Here is a 16,564-nt window from a genome sequence, read left to right on the forward strand (position 1 = left end):
TACCTCACACTTCATAAATAAATAAGTTGCAAAGACAGCCCGGGTTGGCTTTTTCCGTGCAGGTGGCTGCGGGTTTCCATGCATTGTGCTGGGGGGGTGCTGTGCTGCGGGGGGTCCCGCTGCTCACCTACACAAACCCACAAAGGGGTTTGCACCAGGGCTTGGCAGCCCCGCTGAGATGTGTCCCGGCTTTCTCCTGGCTATTGAAATGAGTGGCTGTGGTGGTGGGGCTGGGGTGACGAAACACCTGGCTTTTTTCCCCCTTTTAAGTGGGTTTAGCCTGCGCTGGGCTCAGGGGCCTTGCTGTAACCGTACACCCCTCTAATGGGCTCGGGGCCGGCTTGGTGCTCGCTGCTGGGGCTGCGTAACCCTATAGGGGAGCCGGGAGGGGAAGGCGACCCCCTCGCTTCCAGGGGCCTGGGAGAACTTTGTACAGCTGGATCTGCCGAGTGGATGAAATTATATATATGTGTGTGTGCTCCCCCCTTCCCTGGGCTCGATGCTTCGGGGTTTTATTCATGCTGGCGGCAAAAGTCCTGCTCTAAGTGCAGGAGGGACCCGGGATCCTGTTACCGCTGAGATGTCGGGAGAGCTGCTGCAGGAGCCGCAGTCCCCCAGGGGAAACAAGCCTTGAAACGCAGCGGTTCTGCACAGCAGCTCATGGATGCCCGCTCCCTTCGCTTCCTGCCATATTTCACGCTCTCTGCGCGTCGCATCGTGCCATGTCAGAGCGCGTTAGGGTTGTACTGAAAGGTGCTCGTGGGAGCTGCAGCTTGAGCACCGAGCAGGGTGACCTAAATCTGACACCTCGCCTGTGAGCAGGAAACAAAGCCCCGATGTACCCGGCCCTTCAGTTCCGTGGTGCGTGCGCTGCAACTTGCAGACCGGTGCCTTGTTTCAGCTCAAGGTGACCCACCCTGTAAGGTCTTCAGACAGGTTTACTTTTTCTGTTCATGCTGAAGGCACGTAGGGTGTTTAAAGTGTTTTTCTTTTGGAAGTGATGTGCAGATCCCGTGCCTGAGCTGAGCCCATCAGCAAGGGAAAGGTGCTCTCAGACTGGATGGAGCAGTTTTGGTTTTACCCAAACCTTTGAGTTCTCCTGTTTAAAGCCCCTGTACGTGTCTATATTTACCCCAAACTCCCCTGGTTACTAGAGCAGAGGTCTCTTATCACATTGTCGTGGTAAGAAAGCAGACAAAGTGCTGTCAGGTGCACAAAGGAACTCAGCCTTTTCGTCCTCCCTTGCCTGCAGGTGGCTGTGGCCATCACAGCTCGCGCTGCCCAGGGGTTTATTGCCATACCCGTGCAGTGCCTCACTCACTCTCGGACCCCACAGCACCCCCGCGGGGCCGTGCCCGCCTTCGTGCTCATCCTGGCAAATTTTTGGGGCGGCTTCTCAAGGCGCCAACACCCGCAGTGCCTGCGAGGGGGGTGGCAGCCATGTCCCCGTCCCATCCCAGGGCAGAGGATGCTGCCCAAATCCCCCCCCCTGCTGCCTCGGCGACGCATCCCTGCCTCCCCGGCCCCTGTTGCCATGGGAACAGCCGCCCCCTCCGCATCTCCCCGTGTTGCCGTGGCGACCAGTTCTGCCTCTCGGTTGCCAGGCCAGCGAGCTCCTCTGTCGCTATGGCAACAGCCCCGTCTCCCTGCCCTGTTGCCACGGCAGCAGCATCCTTCCCCTCGCCCTGTTGCCACGGCAATAGCATCCTTCTCCTGCCCTGTTGCTACGGCAGCAGCATCCTTCCCTTCGCCCCGTTGCCACGGCAATAGCATCCTTCCCCCCCTCCCCGTTACTATGGCAACCGCACCCCGTTTCCATGGCAATAGCATCCTTCCCCCCCAGTTGCACCCCGCCCAGGGCAGAGCCCGAAAGGGGCCGGGAGCGGGCAGCGGCCGGAGCCCCGGGCAGGAACGGGGCAGGGCCGGGCCCCGGGGCGGTGCAGGGCTCCGGGGCCGCCCTCCTTCCCCGTCCTTCCCCGTCCTTCCCCGTCCTCCCCCGGCCCGCCCCCGGTCCCGCCCGCCCGTTCCTATGGCAGCCCGGGCTATGGCGGCGGCGGCGGCCGCGTTGTGCACGGGCCGGGCTCCTCCGGGCCCTCCGCGGCCGCTCGTGGTGATCCTGGGCGCTACCGGCACCGGCAAGTCGGCGCTGGCCGTGCAGCTGGGGCTGCGCCTGGGCGGCGAGATCGTCAGCGCCGACTCCATGCAGGTACCGGGGCCCCGAGCCCGGGGTCGGTGGGGACGGTGCCGGGGGATGCTCCGGGAGCGCGGCCGCTGTGTCCCGGGAGGGGAGTTTGGGGGGTTTGGGGGTGGTTTGGGGGGTTTAACAGCGTGTTTTGCCGGCAGGGGGGTGGGAGAGGCAGGTTTTTTGGGGAAAAGCAAGCAAACGTGTTGTGATTTTAACTCGGGAATAAAAACTGGGAGTGTTGGCTGGGGGAAAGCATCGGTGGGGTTATCCGCGTGGGGCTGCTCCTGCTGGTGGGGACCTTGGGGTGTGGGGACCCACGCGGGGCTTGGCAGCAATCCTTCCCACTAAATTAGGGTGCTGTGTGCAGGTTTGCAGCAGTCCTGGGGCAGAGCCATAGGGCACATGTGGCAGTCCGTGTCCCCACGTTGTGCTTTGCGTGCTGCTTGGTCGGGGCTGGCAGCGTGTCTGTGCTACGGGACAGCACGTGGGGATGAGTGAGGATTCGATGCAGCAGCCGAAAGGCCAATGCTCCTTTCCCCATTCACTCAGCAAAAGGATGTCAGCAAAATATGGAAAATAATATTAAAATATTATCACAACCTGCAGCTTGCCAGGGATGTGGCCTGCAGCCCCCCCTTCCCTGCACGTGGCCCAGGGAGGTGATCCAGGCACCATCCCCAGAGGTCTTTAAAAGACGCCTAGATGTAGAGCAGGGAACTGAGCCTGAGTGTTTTGCCTCTAATTGCTTTCGGATTTAAGAGCTTCATCACAAAATGTGGAGTTCAGCCATCGTGGGGATTGTGTTACTGTTTTAGCAATGTGTTTTCCTTCCTAATCAACACTTTTATTATTATTTTTCTCTGATTGGAGCACTTCCCATCAGGTTAACACTTGGGCCTGGTGTGGTGCCAGGATGCCCGCTGTGTTCCAGGGCAGCTTTGCTGGGAGCCCCAAGCTCTGCGGAGGTGGCTGAGGTGTGCCGTAGGCCCTCGTTTCGTGTCCCTGGATGCTTTGAAGCGTGTGTGTTGTGCTCTGGTTGTTTCAGAGCCCTCTGTGGGAACGCAGGCACTGGGAGGACTCTGGCTGCAGGCGCCCAGTGGCACCCAGGCCGAGTGGCTCTCGTCCTCCTTCCCTTTTAATCTCCCCCTGGTGTGACTGCGCAGCGAGAGCTGAGCAGCCCCTGGGATCTTCCTGCCTCCCGCGTGGCCTCGGCCAGCCCCCGGCTGCCTGCGGGCATGGCCACAAGCAGCACACCACGTCGTGCCGTGCCGCCCCCACTGTGCCCCAGTAACCCCCGTGCCCTGCTCAGGCAGCCGCAGCAGCCAGCTGGGTCTGCCTCCCGGGCAGCTTTATTCCTGGGGAAGAAGTCTCGGTGCTGCACATCCCCGAGCTGGCACCAGCGTCCTGGGGCGAAGGAACCCCACTGCTCGCTCCCAGCCGACAGCTGCCCCCGACCGAGTCGCCCCGAGCCCCTCTGTGCATTCGTGGCTGCACCCCGCAGGGGTCTGACAGATGCTGGCAGTGTCTGGGGGCAGCTGCTCGAGCTGGCATAGCTGGCAGGGCACCCTCCGTCTCCGGGGCGCCTTCGTCAGCGCCGTGGGTCACCGTGGTGAAGTTCCAGACTTAGCTGCTGCCTGCACGCGGCCCTGGTTAATCTGATGGCCCCTTAATCTCTCTTTTTGCCCTTTCTGGTGCTGGTTGTCATCCCAGGAGCTCCCTGCAGCAGCAAGCCGTTCCCCTGCAGGGTGCATCCAGCCTCGCTTCCTGGTGAGAGCACAGCAGTTGTGGTGCCAGCATACTGGAGGGTCCTGTCTCTTCCTGGTCCCTCTGTCCCATCCAGGTGTCACCCTCGGAGCGGTGATGAGGTCCTCTGGAGGCTGCTGTGTGTGCTGGGTGTGTTTGTCAGTCAGTGTGTCACCTCGGGACGTCTTAAGGGCTTTGGCGAAAGCTCTGCTGACAGCTTCCTCATGGCAGGGCACAGAGAAAGGGGCGAACCTTGCCTCCCGTTCACCCTGGGGCATGCTTTGGGGCCTTCCTCTGGCCCCTGACCAGCTGGGCCATCCCTGGTCCCTCGTGGTGCTGTGGGGTTGGCGTGGCCACGTTATGGGGTCCCTGCTGCGCACCCTCCGCATGGCTCAGGGTTCTCGACGCTGGGCCCTCGGTGGCAGAGGTGGGAGGGCACCGCCAGGGCTAAGTATCTTTAGCCCTCAGCCTGCGCATGGTGGCTCGGAGGGCTGCTGCTCCGGGCTGCTGCTAATCTGTTTGGGGCCTTAGGAAGCACCGAGGGCTTATCTGGGCCGCTCGCTGGAAATAGAAGTGGGCGGCGGGAGGGAGGAGGGCTCAGAGCACGGCCCGGCCAGCTGGGGGAAGGCTGTGCGCGGGAGTGAAGGCTGCCTTTGTTCCCTCCCGGCCCACACAGACACCGCATTCCTCCTCCTCTTGTTTCCAGACGTCCAGGGAGGCTCTCGGTGTTTAATCTCCAGGGGAACCTTGGGGGATTTGAGCACAAAGTGTAAGCCCCAGCCCTGCCTGTGTGGTTAGGGGTGCGCATTGGCTGTAACTGCAGGCAGCAGGAGCTGGGGTGCTGGGGTACTGGCCCAGCTGGGGCAGGAAGGCACTGAGCCAAAGCTTGTGGGGTTCAAAGGCTTTGGATCGGGATTTTGGTGTCTGCTGGAGACCTGGGCTGGATGGGCAGGTGATGGCCAGGCTGCAGGCAGCCCCGGGGTGTGTTGGCACGGAGCTGCCTCCCGGCCCCTGGAGCCAGCCGGGTGTCTGCAGGGCAGAAAGAGGAGCATTTCCCTGCCCTCCCGCTCCCCCCTCGCTTCCTGCCCCCGGGGCAGCCTTTCTCCAGGACGGTCGAGGCTGCGGTGGGAGAGGCAGGGAGGGAGCGGCCGCAGGCTGAGCCGCCCCAGCTCGTGAGACGAGCAGGGCTCGGGCTTCCCTGCCCCAGTAACCCCAGTTCATCCCAGCCGCTGCTCCTTGCCTCCTGCCCGGATCACCTCTGCCTCACCTTGGCCTTCTGCCGGGGACCGGGGGTGGCGGCAGGTGGGGGCCGCGCTGCAGCTGGGGGCTTGGCAGCTCTTCAGGAGGATCAGGGGGAAATTTGCTCCTGGGCGATGGAGGAGGCAATGGCTGCGGGTGTTCGCAGGCCCTTCTCCCCACACCCAGTTTGTCCCAGGCCGGGAGGTGCCGAGAGCTGCCCACGTCCTCCCTGTGCCTGGCACCACGGGCCTTGGTGTGAGGCCGGCGTCCTGCACAGCAAGAAGGGCTCCGTGTGCCCCCTGCCTGCTGCCAGCCCCTTGGGACGGCCACTGTGTGCGTCCTGGCTCCGTCCCTGCCTGTTGATGTTTTGTCAACTCAGCCAAGCACCAGACGAGGCATCCCGGCCCCGGCAGGAGCTGGCAGGGTTCCCTCTGCCCTGCGGGGACGGGGCTCCTGCTGCCTCCTGCACCGCTCCTCGGAGACCTCACGGGGCTGGGGGTGGCGGGGGCAGGCCGGGGTTGGGCCTGGGGGAAGGAGCAGGGCCGGGGGGCTTTGTGGGATGCGCACACAGAGGTGGGTGATGGACTCGTCTCTTCCCCAGGTGTACAAGGGCCTGGACATCATCACAAACAAGGTTTCTCCCCAGGAGCAGCAGCTCTGCAGGCACCACATGATCAGCTTTGTGGATCCCCTCGTCTCCAACTACACGGTGGTGGATTTCAGGGACAGAGCCGTGGCTCTGATATCCTTCCAGCTGCGGGCTGCCTGGCCCGGCAGATTCGGGCTTCCCTCCTCCACAGACAGCCCTGAGAGAGAGCTCGGTGTTTGCCCCGGCCCTGGGCTCCTCGGGGGAGCTGACTTGTTTCCAGAGGATGCTTCTGGCAAGGGGGGCTCTGAGCTTCTTGCAGCCCTGGGCAGGCCCCTCACTGTGCCCAGCCGTGCTGAGCCGGGTGCTGCCCTCCCTGGCGGTCCCTGCATGTCCCTGAGTCTTGGTGGCACGGGTGGGAGATGAGGGTGAGCCACGGCCCTGCTCTGCAGCCTCAGAGGCTCTGTGGGCTGGGAGGGGGGCGTCTGGGCCCCAATGTCGTGGGGTGGCCACAGGGGTCAGGTCCAGCAGGCGCTGCCTGCAGCCCTCCGCACCTTGCGCCTCTGCTTGTGCTCCCTGACTGCGGCACATTGAGGACATCTTCGCCCGAGACAAGATCCCGATCGTCGTGGGAGGAACCAACTACTACATCGAGTCCTTGCTCTGGAAGGTCCTCGTCAGCACCAAGGTACCGAGCTGGGGCTGCCAGAGCCCTGGGAAGGGGGGGAGCCCACGGCTGGGCATGGTGCTCCTGTGCCAAAGGGGGCAGGGAAAGCCAGAGGCTCCTCTTGCACCCCTCGGGGCTGGGCTGGGGGCTGTCCTGGGGGCTGGCAGGCCCGCAGGTGAGCGGCTGTGCTCAGGGCTGCCCTGTGTCCCGCAGGAGAAGGCCAGCTCAGCCCCCAGCCCGGCCCCTGACAGGAAGGAGGAGCTGGAGCAGTTGGACGTTGTGGAGCTCCACCGCCGCCTGAGCCGGGTGGACCCTGAGATGGCGGCCAAGCTGCACCCCCACGACAAGCGCAAAGTGGCCAGGTGAGCCCGGCGTGCTCAGCACAGCACCCGTCCCGAGGGAGCTGCGTGCCTGGGCTCACGGCAGGAGGGGCTCTCCCATCCCAAGTGGGTGCCCCGAGCCTGCTGAGGACCTCGCAGCACCGATCTCAGACCCTCGGCCCCGCTGCCCCCAGCCCGAGCTGCCCTTGGGGTGCAGGACAGCGCCTCGTGCACGGCGGGGCTGCTCCCCAGCAGCAGGGTTTATCTGGAGCTATTTAAAGAGCAAGCTGCCGTGCTGGCTCAGTCACATACCTGAGCTCTGTGGGAACAGCAGGGCAGCAAGACCAGGCTTGCTGCTTCCTCGGGCCCATCCCGGCCGAGCCCTGGCCTGGGGGGAGCAGAACGCCGCCCACCCCGTTCGCACGGTGGGTGCGGGGGGACGGAGGGCTGGGGCACGCCGTGCACCTTCCTCCACCCCCCTGGCAGGGCTGGGGCTGGGCTGGGGCGAAGCTTCGCAGCCTCCCGCAGCGCTGGGCCCTTCCCCGCAGCCCTGCCTGGGAAGGGAAGGGCTGGAGCCAGGGGCCCGTCCCCTGCAGGGCTTGTGCCGCTGCCAGGCAGGAGGGGGTGGCTGTGCTCTGGGCTCCTGGGGTGCCATCACCGTGCCCCCGGGACCTGGGTGTGCTCAGGGTGCCGGGCACGGGAGGGGGCAGAAACCTGCCCTCCCCCCCACATGAGAGGGCTGGATCGCGGCGGGTGTCTGCGGTTCCTTGTGCTGCAGGCCCCGGGGCTGCTAGGGGAATGGGAAAGCTCGTCCTCACCCAGCCTCTGAGCTCTGTCTGTCTCTGCTTGCAGGAGCCTCCAAGTGTTTGAAGAGACAGGGATCCCCCACAGTGAAATCCTGCACCGGCAGCAGGAGGAGGAAGGTGGAGGACCCCTGGGGGGGCCCCTGAAATACCCAAATTCTTGTATCTTGTGGCTCCATGCAGATCAGGCAGGTGAGGGTGGGCTGTGCACAGCCCCTGGCTGAGTGGGCGCAGCGACGGGGGCGAGGGCTGGCTCCCTGCTCCTGCCCCAGCCTCTTCCCTGCACGAGGCAGCAATTCCTTGGCACCAGCAGCAGCGGCAGGGGAGTCGCTCCCCCCGTCTGCTGGGCTCTGCCTTCCTCGGCTGGGCTGGGAGTGCCAAAGGTCCGGCTCTGGGCCCCCCAAGGGCACAGCTCAGCACCTCCTGCCCTCCTCCTCCTCATCCTCCTCCTCCTCCTCCTCCCAGCTCTGGACCGGCGGCTGGAGCAGCGTGTGGATGACATGTTGGCCGCGGGGCTGCTGGAGGAGCTGCGGGACTTCCACCGCCGCTACAACCAACAGAAGGTGGCCGAAAACCGGTGGGTGAGACCCCAGTTCCCCCAGCTCCCCCTGCTCCTAGTCCCCCCTCCCTGCCTGGGGAGGTTTGCAGCAGCCAGCTCCTCTCCCTGGCCTTCCCTGCCCGTCCTTAGCCCAGGGCTGGCCAAACAGCAGCCCCCTGCTGGGGCTCGGCTCTGGATTTATTTGTCCCGGGCCTCCTCCAGACCAGAGCTGGGCGGCACGCAGGGATCCCGGCTGTTCCTGGAAGGCTGAGATCTCCCCGTCCTGAAGGAGACGGCCCTAACCCCTGCCTGTTGCCTTGCTCTCCAGCCAGGATTACCAGCACGGCATCTTCCAGTCCATCGGCTTCAAGGAGTTCCACGAGTACCTCGTCAGCGAAGGGAGCTGCTCGCCCGAGACCAGTGCCCTGCTGCTGCAGAGAGGTGGGAGCAGCGCCCCGCGTGCCCCCCGTCCCCCTGCCCCACACGGAGCCGAGCTCAAACCCGGGGCAGGTCCCACGGGGGCTGAGCTGCACCTTCCTGCACGCAGTTTGCACTTCGAGGCCCGAGGGGCAGGGGCTGCAGTGCCCCAGAGCATCCCTGAGCACCCCCAGAGCAATTCCTCCCTCCTGCCCCACTGGGGGAGCTGCGATCTGGAGCGGCAGTAACGTGGGTGAGGGGATCCCGGCTGGGCGGCGACTGCTGGGGAGAACAGGGCTAGGGAGAAGAAATGAAACAGAGCTCAGAAAGTCCAGGCAGACCCTGCTGTTAGGGGAGGAGGGAGCTGCTCCGCTCAGCACGGTCCTGGGCAGCGTCAGGCCGTCGAGGAGGGTTTGGTGCCAAGTAGAGCTGGAGGCCGAGGAAACCATGGGTGTGATAAAGGGCTTGAAAACAAGTCTGGTGCAGGGGGGCTTGTTGCTTGTTGTGTCTGCGAACGGGGAGATTACAGAGGGATACGATAAGTCTGGCACTAAATATTGAAAGGCTGCACAGTGGGAAACCGTCCTCTGGGCCTGCTGCAAACACAACGAGGAGTCCTGGGCTCGGTCTGGGCAGAGAAGTGTTCCCGTGAGGTGTCAGGAGAACCGTGCAGCCCACAGAGGTCATCCTACCTGCTACAAGCTTCTGGGGCAGTGGTTTTGGGCCCTCTCTGGTACACCTTGTCCATCCCTTTTGGGCTGCCCCTGCTCTGTCCGGCAGGGTTTGGTGGCTTCGCTGTGACTGCTGCTCGCTGCTGGCTTGGGGACCTCCCAGCTGGCACCACAAACCCTTCCCTCACAGCAGCACGGTGCCCCCAGAACAAACCTTCCTTTCGTGTGCTCCCCCCGTGCCGGATCCAGCAGCCTCTTCTCGCCCCGCTCGTGGAGCTGTGCCCAACTCCGGGCTTTTTGCTTCCTCTGTTTCCCAAGGGATCCAGGCCCTGAAGCAGGTGACCAAGAGATACGCCCGGAGGCAGAACAAATGGGTCCGCAACCGCTTCCTGAGACGTGAGTGCTCTGCCCCCGCGCTGCCTCGCCACCTCTGTCCTCACATCTCCCACCTGGCCGTGGCGCTGTGCACGTTCCTCTCACCCCAGGACGCTCACAAAGCCAGCTCCTTCCCCCTGCTGCTCCCGTACCCTGGGTGCTCATCAAGGGAGGATTTCCCCCTCCCAAGAACAAAGCAAGCGAACGCTCAGCCCCGTGCCCAGGTGACGATGGCCGCAGTGTCCCTGCAGCCTCCCCCCGATGGCTCCTGAGGGGCTGGGGGGGTGCCCAGCAGTACCCACACGCTCGCCCCCTGCACAGCCGAAAAGCCCAGCTGCCAGCTGCCCTGGGATTAGGAACGGGAGCCCCTGGGCTGCTCTGGGCCCCGCTGGCTGCGGTGGCAGGGAGCCAGCAGGACTGCCCTGCCCCAGCCCCAGCCTTGGAGCAGGGCCAGCAGCAGCAGCTGGGAGCCGGGCACTTGTTGAAAGCTGCTCAGTGGGGGCAAAACAACAACAACAACAAGAAAAAAAAAAAAAAAAAGGCAGGGGGGGAACGCGAGTCAAAAGACGGGCTTTGATCTGGGTGCAAAAGCTTTCCGGCAGCCGTGTGCTTGGTGGCTGTGGCTCACCTTCCTGGTGGCAGGTGTGCTGCAGATCGGCGCTGTCGGGAGCCTGGTGGTGGTGCCAGCAATAAAGGCAGCACCTGCTGGGGCCGGCACGCGGCCCCTTTGATGGCTTTGTCCCTGCGGGGCTGATTGCTGCGGGCAGGGGAGCCGTGGTGGGGCGGCGACATCGCTGGTGGGAGCTGGTGCTCCCCATCTGCAGCCTCCTCACCTCGCGGGGCTGCAGCCAGCACCCTGTGCCCTCGTGCTGGGCTCAGGGGGACCAGAGGGGTGGCTCTGAAACTGTCTGGGCAGGTGGAGGCACTGGGAAAGGCTCCTGCTGTGCCCTGCTGCTGTGAGCTGAGCGCGTTGGCCCCTGCAGGCAGCTCCAGCTCTGAGCTGTGAGCTGATCAGGAGCCTGCACCAGCAGATCCCCACTCAGGCTCCATGGGTGCATCTTGTCAGCACAGCTTTGCTTCGTGCCTGGATCTAGCTTTTGATCTTCTGCAGCCTGCAGTGCGCTGCAGTAGCGCTGAAGCGTTTGCTTGGCGTGCTCTGCTGTTGTAACGCTGTCCTGAAGGCAGGCAGCCGTGCAGATGCTCGCCCTAGGTCTTAGCTGTTCTCACAGTTTGCCCACGAGCTGAGGTCTCTGCTAATTCTGGCTCCAGAAAGGCTGGTGCTGTGCCCTTCTGAGTGCTCGATGCCAGAACAGATCCCCTGTGGCACAGTGCAGACCCCTGGGGACCCTGCTGGGGCTGCTGGGTGCCCCCGGCTGCGGTGCTGGCAGCCACCCGCCGTTGTCTCCCTGCAGGTCCCGGCCCCAACGTGCCCCCGGTGTATGGCCTGGAGGTATCTGATCACTTGCGGTGGGAAGAGGATGTGCTGAAACCTGCTCTGGAGATCGTTGAGAGCTTCCTCCAGGTACAGGATAGCCGGAGCTAATGTGCGAGCTTTGGCTGGGGAGCCCATACTTTGGTTGCTCCAGGCCCCATAACTCAGCTCCCACAGCTGGGGCTGTCTGTGTGCGTGTCCAGCCCTGGGCTTTGGTTACCTGCAGTGGCAGTGCTGAAGCTGAGAATTTCTCCTAATGCTCAGTACTCCGCTTGTCCTGCGTGGTAAAACTGCAGCCCCTGTCCCGCTGCCTTGGTGTCTGAGCACAGAAAATTCAGTCTGAATCCTAACCAAAGCGAGTGCAGCCACAGCAAGTCCTCTCCATAGCAAGTTATTTGGGGCATTATTTAACCCACAGGGACGTCAGCCCCCGGCGGAGCCCGTAAGGATGGAGTTCGATGCGAACGAGGACAAACGGCGTCACCGCGTGTGCGAGCTCTGCCACAGGGTCATCATCGGGGACCGGGAGTGGGCAGGTAGGGCCCAGCGGGGGGAGGAAGGCTCGGGGCTGTGCCTGGGCTCTCTGCAGAGCAGGGCAGCTTCCTTGGCTGCCTGTGCCCGGCCGGCCGACCCTCGACGTGTGATCTTGGGCTCTCAAGGACTGTTTACAGCCCGGCTGTGAAAGCAGACATTTGCAAGTCGGGGGGGGGGGAGCAGGAGCTGTGCCACAGCAGCCATCTGCCGGGCTGCCCCCCTTCCCCGGCTGCCAGCCTGCCAGACGCGGGGGGCTCGGCGCGGCATCAAACCTCCGAGCTGCCCGTGTTTAGTCTGGGCTGCCGGCCCCTTTCGGCACTTCAGATACTTTTGTCAAAAGGCAAGGAACAAATTTATTCCCCCTAAAACGTTGTTGCGTAAAGCGGAAGTTTCTTGATGTTTTTAATAGCTCAGTTACGCTCCAATATTTCCTATTTGTGTATTCTTCCTATTTGTGTGTTTTTCAAAAAGAAAAAAAGGTATTCCTAGCTGTAATGGCAATAGGAAAGGATTTTCTATTTTCAATAGACTTACTTTTAAAAGAGCTCAGTTGGAATCAGATTAACTCAGTGAATTTATCTGCACTGCGAGGCTCATGCTGAGAACCAGAAACAAAAAGCAGCCGAGAAGCTGGCAGCAGAAATGAACCTGGTAAATCTCCGCGTGCTGCCCGAGTGCAGAGACAATGCACAGAGAAACTGTGCCCAGGCTTTGAACGAGCCGTTTATCCCTATCGATCTGGGGAGCTGCCGAAAGCAGCTGGGAGGTGGCTCAGAGCAGGGAGCTCGTTACAGCGAGAGCAGTTTAATTGCTGTAGCCAGTCTGAGCTGCGTTAGCTCCGAGGCGCTCTGAAGAAGCTCTGCCTGCTCCACAACCAGGGGCTGTGGAAGCGGTCAGGATCCCTGCAGCCTGCCAGCTCCACAGGGTTTATGGCAGAGCTGGAACTCCTCAGGGTACCCCAAACTCCACAGCAGTGAGAGCCAGCCCCATGGGGATGCTGTTCCAGGTCCTGGGTGAGGACACGTTTCTGAGCCCACCCCAGCTGGGTGTTCTCTGCATCTTGCTGAATTTGGCTCAAATCTTCAGACGGCAGGAGAAAAATGGCCCCAGACCTGGGTGTAACTGCAAAATGTGAGAGCTCAGAGGGAAGTGAAAACAGCAGTGGGGGCTGAGTCAATCTGCAATCTGGTCTGCTTCCCTAGGACAAGTTACAGATAGTTCTGGGAACTGTTTCCCAGTCCCTCGCTGGCTCTGGAAGGTTTTTACATTTTATCTAACTTTGCAATTTGTATGGACTTCAAAGAGCACGCCTCCCCAGGCACCAGCTGAAATCAGTGCTTTTTGCAGCCGCTGCAAGCTTTGGAGTTGCTTGCAACAAATTGCAAGAGGTGAGACTTCATTTCAGGCTGGGGTGACCCTACAGCGCTGTGATAAAGCAGCAGCTTTGCATGTCATTGCATCCTTTGGCAGAAAAGGAGGACTGGAAAGCACCTCGGGGCCTCGATTCAGCAAACACATACCCTCGTTTAATTAAGGCCCTGCTTGGAAAGTTTGCTCTTTAATTGCTGCTCTGATCTCTTGGAAACAGCAAAACCGCCCTGCTAGGATGTTACATCGGTCTGCTCAGACAAAGCGTCTTCTGTTTAGATAATGCCACCGATACGGGAGGTTTTGCTGCCCGTAACTCTGTGATTTTAAGCAGAAACGCAGCTCTCTCTCCCCCGGTGTATCAGTAGAAGCTGCTTCCCCGGGGTCACACCTCTATTCCCTCAGAGCCCCGGTAGCTGCGAGCCGTGCCCTGCAGCCATGCAAAAGCTGGGCTGTGCTCCGGGCGCCGTGGCCGTGCGGGTTATCCCCGTGCTGCGGTGGCGCAGGCGGCTGGGCTGGGCTTACAAATGATCCTGGCGGCGCTCCACGGGCTGGGGGCGAGTTGCACAACCTCGCCTGCATCCTGCAAGGTGCCGCCCGTTGGGTAACACTCGCCTTTCTTCTCTGCTCCCGGCGCTTGGGTCTCAGCTCGGAGGTGCTGGGGTGTTGAACCCTGGCGGTCTGGAGCTTTCTGTGTACAGTCCGGGGATTTTTCCCTCTCCCAGTCCTTCCTCTGCTTGTGACAAGGCTTGAAAGGGTTGTTCCCCTCGGTGCCCTGATTATTTGGCCTGGAAGTGCCCTGAGAAACATTCAGGGCACGGCCGGGGAGTTCATTTTTTTTGTGGGAATGGCCTTGAGTGGGAGAATGGGAACGGAGGGTGCTCAGTACCCGCTGGGGCTCGGTTCGGGCGTTCCCTTCTCCACGCTCCCCAGAGCTAAATGCTTGTTTGCCTCTTCCCCCAGCTCACACGCGATCCAAATCCCACCTGCACCATCTGAAGAAGAGCAGGAAGCTGGAGGCTGCCAGCTGTGCTGCAGGGGGGGATGCTGAGGGCACCGAGACCTCGGGCGAGGAGCGCAATGTGCCTGTGCCACAGGCATGGAGCCGGGACAGCGAGGAGGCACCGGGCCCCGGGTGGGCTCAGCCCGAGCGAGCTGAGACACCGCGGGGGGACGAGGCGGGTGTGTGAGTGACAAAGGGACAACCCGAGGCTGTGTCCGAGCCTCTCACGTGGCCTTGTCCTGCTGTGTTTCTGTGCTTCTGCACCTGGAAAAGGCTGGGCCGGGGGCAAGGCTGCGGGGAGCGTCCTCCCGTGCGCAGCGTTAACTCCTGCCCGAATCGCAGCGTTGTCCTTGGGGGGGTCGAGCCTCTCCCGCTGGCATGCGGATGTGCTGTTCTCAGGGACACAAACACCCTGCACTCCCCCGGCTTGGCCAGGAGTGCAGCTCAGGGGCTGAGTGAGTTCTTACTGCCGTTACTGTGGAGAGGATATTTTTTTGCTTTTATATGGAAATAAAGCCGCAAGATGATGGCAGGTTCCACTGCCTGTTAAAAAGTTCAGCTTTCTTGCTCTGTTTTCAGCTGGCCCAGGTTCCTTGCTCCAGGCACACGCGGGGCAGGATGTCCAGCCCTGGCCCCTTCTCCCAGTCACCTTTCCTGCAGCTCCTGGAGGAGCCGAGCAGATGTTCCCAGCTCGGCAGAGGCCGGGCGCTCCGTATGCACGTAGCAGGTGCAGAAAGAGCTGGCACCTGTTAAACAGGAATTGGGAATGATCTCATCGGGTTTGCAACAGATGAGGCTGTCCTAGTTAGAGCTGAATTCCCGGGGGTTTACACTGTGGTTTGGCAGAGGGAACTGGCCCTGCATTTGAATCCCTGCTGCTGAGCAGCACATTCCTCGTGCCGCGGGGCTGTCTCGGCGCTGTTCCTGGAGGACGCGAGCGCCCTCGGCACCACCTCGCTCCCCAAGGGGCCGCTCTGGTGAAAGCCACGAGGGCCCTTTCCAGGACGTGTGGAATTCTTCTGGCAAGGGCAATCACGATGGTCCCTCCTGGGAAGGTTTTGGGGTGGGAGAGCACAGATTTCTCCTTCAGCTGCTCACGAATCACCACGAGGCAAGAGACCTCTCAGCCCGTGAGGGAAGGGGCTGCGGGCAGAGCTGCTGCCGTGCTCTCTCTGGGGATTAGGTTTGGCCTCAGGCTCGTGTTCCCCAGCGCTGGATTATTTCTGTAATGGGGCAGCTGCCTGGGGCCACTTGATACGTGTGTGTTGGCAGCTCAGACCAACAGAGGGGACTTTGAGTTTGCTGTTCTCTGCCAGCGTTGTGCAGAGCCAGGCACCACGGTGGTGTCGCTGGGTCTGTGCAGCAGCAGCTGAGCACAGGTTGGTGTTCCTGCAGAGCCAGGGCCAGCGTCTGCTACGATTTTGCTCTCCAGGGCCGAGGCCGCTGCCTGCCGTGGGGAGGACTCAGCTCGGGGCCTGTGCCCGACCCCCGGCAGCTCCGTGCCTGCTGCTGGGCTCTGGGCCCTGCTGAGGAGGTCGGTGTGGTTTTGGGTTTCGGGCTGCTGCCAGGCCCCTGCTTTGGGGCTGGGGAACCGGGGACCAGCCCCGCTCCATCTGCCCGCCGCTAATCCCCAGACAAACGCAGCTCCTCCATCTGTGCAGCCGGAGCCACCCAGCCCATCACACCAGCCACTTAATCTAAATGGCTTTGGCCAAAGATAAGGTCATTAATTACAGCGGGATTAGGAAACCTGCGGGCCTGGCGTGGCGTGGCGGGGCTCCCCCCTGCAGCCTCTGCCTGGCCGGGCCCAGCGCTGAGCACGAGGGCTTGTGGGGGGGGCAGAGCTGGACCCTGGGGGTGCTGGCACCTGGGTGATGGGGTTTGGGGTTTTTGGGGGTCCCCAGCCACCAGCAGAGCTCGGTGCCAGGCATGGGGGTGACCAGGTCCCGGAGGTGCCGTGGTACAGAGAGCACCCCCCGGCTCTCCTTCACCCCTGGGTGCTCTGTGCTGCACCATGCCCGGCTCAGCCCGGGGGGGGGCTGACACCCCCACGGCTCCTTGGCCCCCCTCACCGCCCCCCCTCGCTGCTCCCGTCCTGCTGCCCCCGCTGGTGGCAGGGCCCGATCCTGTCCCCACTGCCCTGCAGGGACCGGGGGGGGGGGGCGCGGGGTCGGGGCTGGGGGGTGCCATGTCGCAAGAGCCTAAAAATAAAAGCGCCGTTGGCCGAGGTTGTGCAACAGCGGGGGGGCGGGGGGGGTCCTGCGCTGTCATCGGCAGGGCTCGGGGAGGGGTCCCGGGGGGGGACACCCGGGGGGGTTCCTGCAGCAGCCCCCAGAGGCGGTGGCCGGCCTGCGGGGGGTGCCGGTGCCACGGGGGGGGCCGCGGGGGGATCCCCCCCGATCCCCCGCCCTGAAGCCGCCGGGGCCCCCCCGCGGTGGGGCCGGTCCGAGGAGGGGGGGGGGGCACCGTGTGTCTGTGTGCGGTGTCACAGGGCCACCTGCCGGCAGCGGCTGCTGGCCCGGGGACAGCCCCGGCAGCGGGGGGGGGGACCCTGGGGAGCAGCCCCCCCCCGGCGGCCCCGGGGCACCGGCAGAGACGGGGGGGGACGGGGATGGGGACGGGGATGGGACCTGCCCGGGACGGGACGCACCAGAGACGGCCCCGCTCCGGCCACGAACGGGTT

The 16,564-nt window shown here is 63.1% G+C and overlaps 1 protein-coding gene across 2 annotated transcripts; it reads left to right on the top strand.

Moving 5' to 3' along the window:
- Window positions 1-1,863: 1,863 nt before the first annotated feature.
- On the top strand, window positions 1,864-14,426 carry TRIT1 (tRNA isopentenyltransferase 1). 2 transcript variants are annotated; one of them, XM_082777647.1, is made up of 11 exons: window positions 1,864-2,206; window positions 5,769-5,909; window positions 6,343-6,441; window positions 6,634-6,782; window positions 7,593-7,735; window positions 8,009-8,120; window positions 8,410-8,522; window positions 9,488-9,565; window positions 10,957-11,066; window positions 11,395-11,512; window positions 13,842-14,426. In XM_082777647.1, the coding sequence occupies exons 1-11, from the start codon at window positions 2,030-2,032 to the stop codon at window positions 14,066-14,068; spliced, it is 1,467 nt and encodes a 488-aa protein (XP_082633773.1). In that variant the 5' UTR covers window positions 1,864-2,029; the 3' UTR covers window positions 14,069-14,426. The 2 variants fall into 2 exon arrangements, with proteins under 2 accessions (XP_082633773.1, XP_082633774.1); XM_082777648.1 differs by having other exon boundaries at window positions 5,814-5,909.
- Window positions 14,427-16,564: the final 2,138 nt, after the last annotated feature.

Source organism: Aythya marila, assembly GCF_965140915.1.
Source record: "Aythya marila genome assembly, chromosome: 22".
Taxonomy (NCBI): domain Eukaryota; kingdom Metazoa; phylum Chordata; class Aves; order Anseriformes; family Anatidae; genus Aythya; species Aythya marila.